Source organism: Brachypodium distachyon, chromosome 4 (assembly GCF_000005505.3).
Source record: "Brachypodium distachyon strain Bd21 chromosome 4, Brachypodium_distachyon_v3.0, whole genome shotgun sequence".
Lineage (NCBI taxonomy): Eukaryota > Viridiplantae > Streptophyta > Magnoliopsida > Poales > Poaceae > Brachypodium > Brachypodium distachyon.
This window is the reverse complement of record NC_016134.3, coordinates 14,080,097-14,093,617: the sequence shown is the minus strand read 5'-3', so window position 1 is coordinate 14,093,617 and position 13,521 is coordinate 14,080,097. Positions and strand designations below refer to the sequence as shown.

General features: G+C 45.1%; 1 protein-coding gene and 1 long non-coding RNA gene across 2 annotated transcripts; one reads left to right on the top strand and one right to left on the bottom strand.

Annotated features, from left to right (window-relative positions):
• Positions 1 to 639: 639 nt before the first annotated feature.
• Positions 640 to 929, top strand: LOC112268892. The gene is made up of 2 exons (XR_002960391.1): positions 640 to 674; positions 774 to 929. It is a non-coding gene; the product is annotated as an uncharacterized LOC112268892 (long non-coding RNA).
• Positions 930 to 9,158: 8,229 nt separating this feature from the next.
• LOC100834245 (patatin-like protein 1) lies at positions 9,159 to 10,980 on the bottom strand. Its single transcript, XM_003577307.4, has 2 exons — positions 10,603 to 10,980; positions 9,159 to 10,495 (listed from the first exon to the last, which is right to left on the bottom strand). The coding sequence occupies exons 1-2, from the start codon at positions 10,756 to 10,758 to the stop codon at positions 9,410 to 9,412; spliced, it is 1,242 nt and encodes a 413-aa protein (XP_003577355.1). The 5' UTR covers positions 10,759 to 10,980; the 3' UTR covers positions 9,159 to 9,409.
• Between the last annotated feature and the right edge of the window lie 2,541 nt (positions 10,981 to 13,521).

Sequence of the window (13,521 nt, the reverse complement as noted above, 5' to 3'; positions counted from 1 at the left end):
CCCGGCCCAGCTATTCTTGGGGAGCCCGACGCGAGTCTGGTAGCCGCCTGACTGGGTTCGATGCTTTAAGAGATCGAGGTCACCTGTGCAAAACCGAACCGAAAACTGAAAACAGGAAGCAAATAACCGAAACCGAACCGAAAATCCGGTTTTCTCGGTTTTTGGTTCTGGTTCAGGTAGCCAAACAGCTAACCGAATCGGATTTGGTTTTCCGGTTAGAAACCGTCGGTTTTCGGTTAAACCGAAAAACTCAGACACGGAGACACCTCATTCGCCGTTCGGTTCCATACCGCACCACGAACCGGCCAACCCAGCCCAACTTCCCACGAACACGGAGACATCTAATCGGGGCAGTAGTAGGCTCGTTCCTTCCTCTCGTTCCTCTCGCCTCGAGAGGTCGAGCCACCGCCGCCCGCCACCAACCTCAAGCCGGCAAGCCCCCAGTGGCCCAGACGCCCAGTCCACTCCCTCTCTCCGCCCGAGCCGCCACCGCGCGCCACCAACCCCAAGCCCCAGTGGCCTAGTCCACTCCCTCTCTCCCACCGAGCCGCCGCCGCCACCAGCCTCAGCGCCAGACGCGGCGACCGGGAGGCGCCGCCGAGTCCTAGCCAGGCGCGGCAACCGGGCAGCGTGGAACCTGTGCAAGGAAGACGGAATTGGCTGAATCTTGCAATGTAATCTCTTCCTTTCTTGTTTAATGTTTAGGATCTAATTTGCATAAGACTGAGAGTGGACACTTGACCACAAGCATGTACATTTTTGTGTTTTTTCAGATGTCCGAGACTGACAACATACCACATAGTGCCGGTGCCACTGGTACTGATGCAAGCAATGGAGCTTCTCAACCTGCAGCTGATGTTACACCTGAGAGTAAGGCTGTCACGAAAGCAAGGGTCAAGAGGTCGAAGATATAGAAGCACTTCAAAGTTCAGGAAGATAATCCAGATCGTGCTAACGGCAAGTATTGCAATAAAGAACTGGGCTGCAACTCCACAAATGCTGGTACGGCTTCTTTAAATAACCATTTCAAGAGTTGCCAAAAAAATCCTGAGAAGTCAGTTCGCAACCAAACTGAGCTTAACTTCCAAGTTAGTCTTGATGGTAATTCTGCTTCTATGGTTCCTTGGCAATATAATGAGAGAGGTTAGGGAAGCATTTGCTCGCATGATAGTGGTGGATGAGCTGCCATTCATATTTGCAGAAAAAGAAGGTTTTAGGCACTTCATGTCCAAAGCTTGCCCTAGGTTTGTTGTCCCATCTAGGACAACAATGTATAGAGATATCATTGCACTCTATGAAGCTGAGAAAACTAAGCTTAGAAAATATTTCAGGGATTCCCATCAAACTGTTTGCCTCACCACTGATACATGGACATAAAAAAAACAGCAAAGCTTCATGGTTCTTACTGCACATTACATTGATTTAGAGTGGAGGCTTAAGAAAAAAAAACTTAGCTTTGTCTTGGTAGATGGAAACCAAGGGGATGAAATTGGGAAAGCATTAGATAAACTGCTGATTGACTGGGGTATTGATAGAGTCTGCACTATTACCGTAGATAATGCAAGCTCTAATGAACTTGCTTAGCCTACATGAAGAGGTCTTTGACCAATAGGGGTTGTACTCTTGCAAGAGGTCAGCATCTTCACATGAGGTGTGTGGCACATATTGTTAATCTTGTGATCCAAGATGGGCTAAAGATAATGTGCCATCCTGTAAACAGAATTAGAAATGCTATCAAGTATGTGAGAGCCTCCCCAATGAGGCTGAAAGTATTTAAGAAGTGTGTTGAACTCAGTAAGGTAGACATCAAAGGTTTGTTTAATGTTGATGTGTCCACTAGATGGAACTCTACATTTGTAATGCTAAACACCGCTGAGAAATTTGAGAGGGCATTTGAGCAATATGCACTTCATGATCCCAACTACAAAACTGAGTTAGATAAGTTTGGTCCAGGACCTAAGGCTGGTAGTGGTGCTCCTGACGAGCGGGGTCCTCCAACTTATGATGATTGGGTGTATATTCGTGAGTTTAAAGAATTCCTTCAACACTTCTATGATCTCATGGATAAGGTTTCTGACACCAAGTACATTACAGCAAATACCTTCTTGGAAGAGATTGCTGCTGTGAATTTTCTGTTGGGTGAATGGAGTGATCGTGTGATCTGTGGTGATGATATAATCTTTAAAAACATGGCTACCAAGATGAAAGATAGTTATGAGAAGTATTGGGGTGATCCGGAGAAGATGAACAAGTATATATTCATTGCTGCCATCCTTGATCCTAGGTATTAAATTGTTACCTCTTTTGTCAATATCTATATATTTGCTGTTCTTAATGCCCTCTAAGGCTCCAACTTCAGTGTTATTCTCTTAATTATTGATGCAAGGACGAAGGAATCTCATTTTTCTAAGGGCCTAATTGAAGACACGTACAGCAGTATCATAGGTAACAGGATCTTGGCTTCTTCACACAAAGAATTTGTCTCTTTGTTTGAAGAATACAAAGCAATATATGGTACTGCTACTGCTAGTACTAGTGAATCAATATCACAATCTCAAGCTAGTGTAAATGCATCTGAAAATTCTCTTATGAGATCACGGTACAACAAGAGATCAATGCGAGTTGGTAATAGAGATTCTAGTACAAATACCAGAACTGAATTAGACAAGTACTTAGTGGAGGATATAGAGGAGCTATCTTCTGATTTTGACATTCTTTCTTGGTGGAAGGCTAATTCCGCTCGCTTTTCGGTCCTTTCAAAATTGGCCCGTGACATGCTAGCAATACCAATCTCAATGGTTGCTTTTGAATCAGCTTTCAGTACTAGTGGATGTATTCTAGATGACTTTAGAAGCTCTTTGACACCAATGACACTCCAAGCCTTGATATGTACGCAAGATTGGTTGCGCTGTAAGTGTATCAACATTGAAGCTGATCTTGCAGAGTTGACCAAACTAGAGGAAGGTACTAAAACAAACGGTTGTGTATTTTCATTATTTTGTTGATCATGTAACCTTTCTTACTGTTTATCTTTTTTTTCTGTGTAATTGTAGAACTTGGATGCCTCCAAGTTTTTTTTTTTGAAAGGAACGCAGCCATTCCATTAACTTGTAGGCGCAGCGATATCACCGGCCACCAGACGGATTACATCCTCCGGATAGGAGTCAAAAGCCACACAAAATGTCCGGCATGAGACCCACACGAACCCAAAGCGGCTAAAGCATGAGCCGGCATATTACACATCCGAGGACAAAACATGACCGAAGCATACACGAAAGACATATGGAGAATATATTTGGCTTTTCTAAACATCGCTCCCAGCGGCGCTGCATCATAATCCGATGTAGATAGCGCCCTCTGCAGGATTTGACAATCCGTCTCGAAGATAACTCTTCTCATGCCCAATTGGTCGGCTTATAGGATACTACGCATCATCGCTTCGGTCTCTGCTTGGAGTGCATCAGCGACATGATCCAGAGCCCCCGCTGCCTAGAAAACAATAGACCCAACATTATTCCGAGCAATGCAGCCCCGACCACCCTTCTGCTCATTCTGGGAGAAAGCACCATCACAGTTGAACTTTATAACATGGGTATCTGGAAGACTCCAGTGCTGGTTAGACCTCAGTGGGACGTCTACCTTCACTGTTAACATGGAAAGCCACTCGTTTGCATAATGTCGAACATTGAATTGGAATTCAGCCACCGAAAATAAATGCTCACTTGGGAGGGCCTTATTCCTCTCCGTCCACCAGCACCAAAGTGTAGCCACCACAAAAGTGGCTTTCTCAGATGGCAGCTTCAAGATCGAATGGCAGACGTCAAAAGCTGAAGTGCACAAACTAAGTTGAACACGCACATCTTCCAATTCCAGAGCCCGCCAACGTTCCTTAACCAAGCGACACTTAAAAAACAGATGGCATCCATCCTCAAACAGTGTACTACATACCACACATCGAGTGTCAAGGTCCATACCGCGGCGTTCAAGATTTCTGCGTACTGGATGTGAGTTATGACTAAAACGCCACAAGAAATGATGAACTTTGGGAGGACATTTCAGTTTCCAAAGTCTCTTCCAAGTCTCCTCTTTCCATCCCACAGTCCCAGGAGCATCCGAAGTGGATCCTTCTTCAGCACGACGGAGGTAGTACACATGCACCATGTAGGCAGATTTAACCGAGAAAATACCTTTAGAATCATAGTGCCAAGCTGCAAAATCTTCCATATCTTTATAGATGGGTATCTTCAGAACAATTTCAGCATCATCACGTGGGAGGATATCCTGCACAAGCTCTTTGTCCCAAGTTCCAGTGGACGGATCAATTAGATCAACACGCGAAAGTACAGTATGTCCCTGATTGCAGGAGACTCTCCTGGTGACGCCACGGGGTATCCAAGGATCCGTCCAAATATTCACATTTTCACCATTGCCAATTCTCATCACAATACCTTGGCGGATAAGCTCCAAGCCCTTCAGAATACTGCGCCAAACATAACTCATACCTGTTACAGGTTCCGCAAAGATCATATCACCCAAGGGAAAATATTTCTCCTTCAGAACTTTAGCGCACAGGGAATTTGGAGCATTAATAAGTCACCAAGCTTGCTTTGCGAGGAGTGCAATATTAAAAGAATGGAGATCTCTGAAGCCAAGCCCTCCTTCATGTTTCGGAAGTTCGGAATGGCTAGGTAGCAGTCGCCTGAGAAACCGTTTTTCTCAGTCGATGGGAACGTGTAGCAGATAAAGTAGGTCCAATTAAATGTAGACTGCGTCAGCTAGCTTGTTTGGTGTTTTGTGAATTGTGATTAGCAGCGTTACCTTCTAGCATATGGGTCCTTCTAGCATATGGGTCGGAGGTTCGAATCCATTTTTCTCTGTGTTTTTTTGTTCCTCTTTCTTCTTTTTATTTTTATTGTTTCCTTGTTTTCATTTCTTTTTTGCTTTTTTCATGTGCAACTCATTAATAATGCACACAGTATGTGTTTGCCTCTTTGTATTTCATTTATTTAGTTTATTGGACTGTGTTTATCACAAATGGTTGATGCGTGTTTTTCTAAGCCCCTATTGTTTTTTTACGAACTGCACACTCCGAGTTTCACAATATCTAGACGTATTTTAGTATATAGATACGTTCATATTTAGACAAAGTTGAGTCACTTAATATGAAACGGAGGGAGTATGTATTATTCTAACATAAAATAGCAACACGAGGTATTTTGCACAATAATTTTATTTATTGGGTTCTGATTTTTTTTTGAATGACTTGCATATTCCGAAGACCATAGTTGCACAGTAGAGACATTTGTCTCCCAAATTATATGTTTTCAGTCAACGCCGTGGTCCGTTGGATATACTTCGAGACCCGTGCAAGTTGTAGTGTGGTGTTTGTTTTTGTTGGGAGGCATGTTTATTTTTGTTGGGAGGCATGTTTTAGGGGATGTCTATGTTTCTTCTGTTTAGAAATACGCAATGGATAGTTCCAGCCTAAGAAAATTGCATATAAAATTTTCACGTGCAAATTTTAAATTGTACATAAAATTTCACTTGCAAATTTTAAAATTGCACATAAAATTCAGTGAAACTTTTAAAATTTCACGTGCAATTTCTTTTTTTTTATCATTTTTCTTTTTGTTTCTTTTCTTTCTTATTTTTTAAAGAAATTGGTTTGCCTTGGATTTGGGTGTGCTGTGCTGTTCAGTGCATGTGTTATGCTTTGTCAGAGGAGCTGCCGGCTGAAGCATTTGTCTTGTAAGCAAAAGGACCAAAGCTCGAAGTCCTATTTTTACGGTGATATTAACTTGCTGCGTCTGCATGCTAGGGAAAGTCTTGCTAGCTGGAGTAAGACACACCTATCTGCTATTTGTAACAAGATTGAGCAGCTTGGGGCCGGTCGACGAGAAACTAGAATCTCCGGCGACTGAGCCGTAGTCAGACCCATCAACTGGCTAATCGAATCACACAGACCTTTAGTTAAATCAAAACACGGCATAGCATACGCTGGGATGGCCTGGGCCACAGCCTTGATCATAATCTCTTTACCCGCACGAGATAAACACCGTTCTTTCCACCCTTGAATGCGTTCCCAGATTCTTTCTTTGAGATAACCAAAGCAAACTGATTTCGAACGCCCCACATAAGTTGGAAGACCGAGATATTTTCCTCCATCAGTTTCATTTGCCAGTCCCAACACATGCAGCAAGGTAGTACGCCCACTCCGAGAACAACTCGGACTGAACGAGATACAAGATTTTTCCTGTCTATCATCTGCCCAGAACACTGCTCATAGACTTGTAGGACATGGTTGATGGCGTGCGCCCCCTCTTCAGTAGCCTCCCACAACAACAGAGAATCATCTGCGAAAAGTAGATGGTTTACTGCCAGAGCCGAAGAACAAATTTTAATTCCACGTACACAGCCAAACTCCTCAGCATTCCAGATTCTACACACAGGAGGAACAAATATGGGGAAATAGGGTCTCCTTGTCGTAAGCCACGTCCAGGTATAATCTGATCCGTCAGACTGCATTTATAGGGAAACGATACTTGACAGAACAGATACAATTCATGATCAATTTAACAAAGGAGCTACTGAATCCCATTTTCCTCATGACTTCCTCAAGGAAATGCCACTCGACACGGTCATATACTTTACTCGTATCCAGTTTCAAAGCTGCATATGGCGTACCCTTTCTCTTTCTCCGCATGAAATGTGTCATCTCATATGCTAAAATGGTGTTATCCGAAATAAGATGGCCCGGGACAAAAGCACTTCGATTATCAGAGATGATATCCCCTAAGATACACTTGAGACGGTTAGCAAAGAACCTTAGATACAAGCTTGTACACCACGTTGCAGAGACTAATTGGGCGCAAGTCTTTAATTCTTTCTGGATTCTGAACCTTTGGGATGAGTACAACAACAGTATCATTCCACCCCTCCGGTATACTGCCCCCCTGCAACAAAAGTACCTCCTGCACAACAGTTTCACCCACCATACTCCAGTACCTTTTATAGAACACGGCGGGCATGCCATCCGGACCAGGTGCCTTTAGGTCCCCAATGCCATCAAGAGCTTTGCGTATCTCCTCAGCTGTAAATGGAGCATCAAGAATTTCATTCATTTCGTCCGCTACCCGAGAAGAAATATGCAAAGTCGCCGGTGTACTATCCAAGCCTGCCAAGGGGGTAAACAAGTCAAAGAAATAGTTAGATACCAGGTCCTGTAAACTCTCCTCCCCTTCCACCGTCACACCATCATCTCCTTTGAGCCTATGTATAGTATTATGTTTTTTCCGTTCAGAAGCAGCCACGTGAAAGAAAGCTGTATTACGGTCACCGTTGGCCAACCAGTTAACATGTACACGTTGCCGCCAGAACAAATCATGTTGTTCCTCCAAACGCTCCAGCTTGAAACGAAGGACCTGTTCTCGTTGAATAGTATGAGCAGAAACAACAGCCCTTCTACATTCCTCAAGTTCTTTCTTCAGATTTTTAATTCTCTTAGGCAGCTCACCAAGCACATCACGACTCCAGGTATGCAGATCAGATGAGACCGAGCGGATCAGTGCAGCAGCCCCTTGACACCCTTTCAGACGAGCAATCTCCCATGCGTTCTGTACCACTGAGTCAACATCATCTTCTAAGAGCCACCTAGCTTCAAATCTCTTAAGTCGATCTCCCTTGTACTTACAGACCGGATTAATTCCGCGTCCCACGGACAAAACAACAGGCCGGTGATCTGAATGCTCCGGTTCAACATTCCTGATACGAACGGAAATCTAGTACACCAAGCATCATTAGCCACAATTCTATCAAGTGAAGCCTCCAAGTTGATGACAATGACATAATCTCTCTGGACTGATCTGGGGTGACCGGGTGACTGCTGCTGCCGGCTGGGTGCTGAAGTGAACTAGTGAATTATGTGTGTGGCTGTGCTTGAAGCCTTGAACTGAATTGTGTTATGAATTATGACTTGTCCATTTGTGGTGCTGAAGTGAACTAGTGAACTACGTGTGTGGCTGTGCTTGAAGCCTTGAACTGAATTGTGTTATGAATTGTGACTTGTCCATTTGTGGTGCTGAAGTGAACTAGTGAACTATGTGTGTGGCTGTGCTTGAAGCCTTGAACAGAATTGTGTTATGAATTATGACTTGTCCATTTGTGGTAATTTCAGTATAGGTCATGCCAAAAATTTATGTGTTGCTCAAAAATTCGCGTCAACTTTGGTTAATTGGGTTATAACCGAAACCGAACCAAAATCAAATGGTTATAATCGAAACCGAACAGTATTTTTATACGTAACCGTATTGAACCGAAGTATACAAACCGTATAAACCGAACCGAACCGAAAACCGAATGCACAGGGTGAGACTGCAGCTACATTGGGCCGGACCAGATGAGAACGGCCAACGGTACAGAAGACATATGTAAAAAGACCCGGCCTGTACTAGAACCCCTGGATCACCACAGCACCAAATGGAATTTTCGAGCGAGCCCATGACTGGTTTTTCCTTTTTTATAGCAAGCCCATGTTTAGACAGAGTGAAATGAAGGAATCAGAGGCCCATGTAGGCAGGTCGCACAGAGAAAACTCCTGGCCCAGTTATGTAAAACAGCTCCTCTCAAAAAAAAAAGTTATGTAAAACAGCTCTTGATTTCCCTATGCACCACATGATCGAGCACGGACGACGCCAATGTGCTCGACGGGATCACGCGAGCTCGTTTTGCTTTCCTCGTTTTACGTAGAAAGATCTTTTTTTCACTTACGTTGTCAAAAAATAAGATTTTCTCTACTATTGTTGTAGTGATGTGGTGGAAGATCCGAGTCAATCGGCATGACATAGTCTGTCCCCCACTGGAAGAACCAACATATTCTGAAATCTCATCCGAAATGAGCATTATTAAGAGCAAAAAATGGGTACAGCGAAGCGGAGAACAGCCGTCGGCATTTAATCGGTTAGTGTCAACTGTCAACGGTTGTTGTCCTTAGCCAAAAACACTATAACCAGAGAATCATATGCGTTCCACCTTCAGGAATACTAATTATCATTAAAAAAAATTCGAAAAGGAAGCTTCCACAGGGTATGGACGAGACAATCCAGCCTCGTGAACCACTTCCTCGGTATCATCCAGCCTAGCAATATATATATGCTCCCTTTTATTTTAATTTGCTCATTCAAATCATTGTCTTGAACATACACATATGCTTATTAATTATATATGCACCACAAATTTAATTTACCATAGATCGGCTAATAACTCGCCTTCCAAATTTGCACATTTGCCCTCTTGCTTAATTAACTAACAGGAGTAATGTTCATCTCACTCACAGGAGTATTACCTTACAATATCACAATGACAACAACAATAACAGCAACTCTGGGCAGACTCACACTCTCTTCTTCAGAGGCTAGTGGGATTTGAGGGTGGCCTGGCGCAGCTTGCGCTCATTGGAGAGCTTCACGGCGAATCGCTTGAGCGCCTCCTCATTGGTGCCTTCCCCTTCCACGGTCTCATACATGCCCGTGTCGATATTGACCCTGGCCACCTTTTTCTGGAGAAGCCCGTTGCCGATTTCGATGAGCGCCTCCATGTTCTTCTTGGTGGCGATGTCCACCGACGAGGTGTCACCCTCCAGGGAGTCGTCCTGGATCCGGAGGTAGTTCTCCTTGACTCGGAGCGCCTTGAAGAGCACGGCAGCGTGGATGTCCACCATGTCGGCGCTGGCGTGCGAAAAGATGTCGATGAGTGGCGTGAACCCGCCGTCGTAGAGCCACCGCAGCACGCCCCACTTGGCGCACGCTGGCGCCGTGTACTTCTCCGCCATCTTCGCCGACCCGGTCCCGATAGAGATGATGAGGTAGTTGTTGTACTCGGCGGGGTTTCCATGGGTGAAGTCTGGGTTCTTCCGCAACACCTCCTTGGTGATCATGGACATGGCGGCCATCGTCGGGTTGTTCGCCGCCACGCCCCCATCGACAAGATGGTACTCCCTCTCCTTCACCTCCGCCTTCGGGTCCGGGTCATGGGTGCTAAAAAAATGGGCGGGGAAGTATGTCGGCGCGGCCGAGGTGCTGATGCAGATGTCGGAGAGGTGCGCGTTCTTCAAGGGATCCACCTTGGCCTCGTAGGTGGAGAAGATGACGGGCTGCAGGAACTTGACGTCGAAGGTGGGCACGATGATGTTGGTGACCGTCTCCGCGATGGTGGTGTTGTGCGTGAGCTTCTTGATCTTGTCGTGGAGGAACTTCCCGTCGTATTTCGGCCCCATGACGGCGCCGAAGAGGTTCGCCGCGGGGTTGAGGAACCCGAGCTTCTTCTGCGGGAAGATCTTGGGCCCGTTCTCCAGGTAGAAGTCCTTGAGCTCGCTGGCGGCGAAGAGGGGACGCTTGTTCTCCCCCGGGGCGGCCAGCATGGATGTCACCAGCGCGCCTGTGCTTGTCCCGGCTATCACGTCGAAGTAGTCCGCGATCCGCGCGTCCGGCCCGTCTATCTCCTGCGAATTGAGTAACAAATTGAGACCAATCCGGTCCAGATTACGATTACAGAATTACGGGAGGAGGAAGAAGACTAGCTGGCAAAAATGGAGAATCTGGTGCGTACTTGGAGCTTGGACTCGAGACAGGCGATGATGGTGGAGGGGATGAGGCCGCGGATGCCGCCGCCGTCGATGCTCAGCACGGTGATCAGGCGGCCCTGCGACGGCGGCGGGCATGGCGCCGTCGCGTGCTCGGGGTGGTCGCACTTGCCGCCCTCCATGATTGCTCTCTCTGCTCCGAGCTCTGAGCTCTGTTCTTCTAAGCTGCTGAACTTTTATTTGGATCAAGGCTTGCCGGGTGCTCTGCTTAGCTCCTTGGGTCTTGCACTGCTGAGATCGATCAGTAGATGCTCTCTGCCCCGGGCACCCAGCTATTTAAATCGAATTCTGGCATCAAGAGCCAGTAAGATGGAATCTTGCAACTCCACACACATCTAGCTGATTTCTTTTGTGTGCGCGTGTGTCACGTTTCACGGGAGCTGGCTGGGGCAGGGGTCCCTATAGACGTACAGTACTCCATTGACGTGCCCGGTGGCCCGGAGAGCAAAGCAGGACTTTCATGATCACCATCGGCATGCGAATTAAGCCAATTAAGTGACACGTTTATCACCACTAATCACTTAGTGTGGCTTTGGATGCTTAGTGGGATCGAGTGTATCGATCGATGAAAGGCTAGTTAGGCTCTGAGCATGATTTGATCACAACTAATTTCAAAGCAAAACTGTTTGCGAATAACTTTGTTGTGGTGGAGTCGCTGATCCGTGTGTGCCTTAACTTTGCCAAAACTGTTTCGAATAACTTTGCCATAACCCCTGCCAAAGGAGAGGGTTTGAAATTTACGTGCACGTACTTCAGATTAATCCAAGCATCAGGCCAGCAATTATTGTCCTTCTGCTTGCCTTGTTTATTTATTTATTTATTTTTGTCCTTGGTCCCGATACCTTATCGTAATGTTAGGTAGCTCGTGGGACACCTGATCTTCATTATATTCGCACCAGTCAGATCGAATGATTGATCGCGGAGATTTGTACGCTGTCAGTGTGGATCTACTAGTTGACCGTATGTCACAACACTTGCAGCTGGATGAACATTTTTCTTTTACTTTGTTGGGTGAACAACTTTCTTTTCGAAACTTGCTGCATGAACAAAACAATTAGAAGTACTTATCTAAATTGTGCTTCCAGGCTCTTTTGGGAAACGCCGAAACGGGACTCGTACATGATTGCTGTACACGAGATAATAAGTTAGTCCTCTGGAGTCTGGACCTGGTAGGGTTATTGCATTTTTCTATGCGGTGCTACAGGTAGTTCAAACCATATCCCCTCTCCTATCAATTAAACTTGAACTGAATATCAGTCTCTCTCATTAAACATACAACAATCGTAGATTTGAACTTGATCTTATGTAAGACTCAGTTTCTACTCCCTCAGTTCCCAATTAATTGGCGCCGGACATTTTGCAAAGAAAACCTGTTAATTTACAAAATCAACCTACAGTACACATCTTCAATTGAACGTGCACTACGCGTTGATTCCGAAAAACAACATGTTTTTTCTTTTGCAAAAGTTCTGATAATACATGGACTGCAGGTCGATTTCAGAAAATAGCAAGAATTTTTTTGCAAAATTTCCGACACCAATTAATTAGGCTCAGAGGGAGCACTACTCATAGAAATAGAATTTCTAAAAAAAAAGAGGCTACTTTCATTAATGATTGGTGCACTAATGACAAGAATAGCCGAGATATCCGCAAAATATAAACGACAGCGAAGATATATATCGCGGGAAAAAAAAAAGAACGACAGCGAAGATAGCTGTTGTGCGGCAATTAAACCCTAAAATCATTTGTCGTGACGCGACGGTAGTTAATTAGCAGCCATGTGCGCCCGTGCATGCTCGCTCGTAAGCTTATAGTCAAAGAAACAAGCTAGCTATGACTCGCTAGAATGGGTACAAAATCTGCATGGATAACTCCAGCCCTATACCGATGCTAAATTATTAACGTACGTGCTAACTACATTATATTTTTATCCCAGAGAGGATCAATCAATCAACGAACCAAGCAGCTGTCAGTAGGGTGACACTAGCTAGCTTTTATTAGTACCATACGCTAGCTTAATCTACCGAGATCAAATCAAGAACTATATATGGTTCGCTCCGTGATACGGCTTGCGTGGTTACGTTAGCTTTATCCTAGCTAGTTGTGGGGACGCCGGATTAATTAATTAAATTTACCTGCAGCCTTGCAGATCAAAAGGAACCAATTAATCTTCAAATCCTGTAATGAAGAGGACGCATATGTACGTACGTTCAGTCCAAGGTAGGTGCGTGCAATGCAATGCACGAGGCTTGAGGCAGCTAGCACATGTGGGCAATCATGTGATCGTGGATGATTAACTTTTTAGGCCAGCTAGCTCCCGTGCGATGCGAGCTTCAGTGTAGTAGTTCATCAGTTAGCTAGCCTCCCTAAGACAGCGCAACTGATACACTAGAAATTAAGGGGGTGATGTTTAATTCCTTTAATTTTTCCCCATCATATTTTGTTTTATTTGCTTGTGATTTCTCTGCGAAAAGGAAATTAGGGTATATGTGCAAGCTAGTGGCGTGGGTGTTGTCGCCTAGCTTGTCGGACGATCATGTGTCGGAGCCGCCGTGACGATCGATCGACCAGCCTGATTCAGGCAGCGGCCGGCGTAGAAGTTGGGACAAAAGCCAGGAAAAAAAACATGTTTAGCTAGTGCCACTCTTCTTTATCTATTGGTGGCATCGCATATCAGTAAAAGTTCTTAACGAAGATTAGCGAGAAATCAATTTTGTCGTTTGCCACAACTCTTTGTTAAATCCGGCTTTGAACAGAAGAGCCACGGCGAGTTTATCCGTTTCTGCTTTTAGCTAGGGCGTTTTCTAGGACGACCAAAAGGAACCAACGGAGCCACCAAAAAGGGAAGTTCTGTTCACGTGTTTTCCTCTCCACTTTTGCTATGA

Coding starts and splice junctions, on each gene's coding strand:
- LOC100834245 (XM_003577307.4), bottom strand. CDS start 10,758: ATGGAGGGCGGCAAGTGCGACCACCCCGAGCACGCGACGGCGCCATGC. Junction 10,496..10,602: donor GTCTCGAGTCCAAGCTCCAA/GTACGCACCAGA, acceptor CTCAATTCGCAG/GAGATAGACGGGCCGGACGC.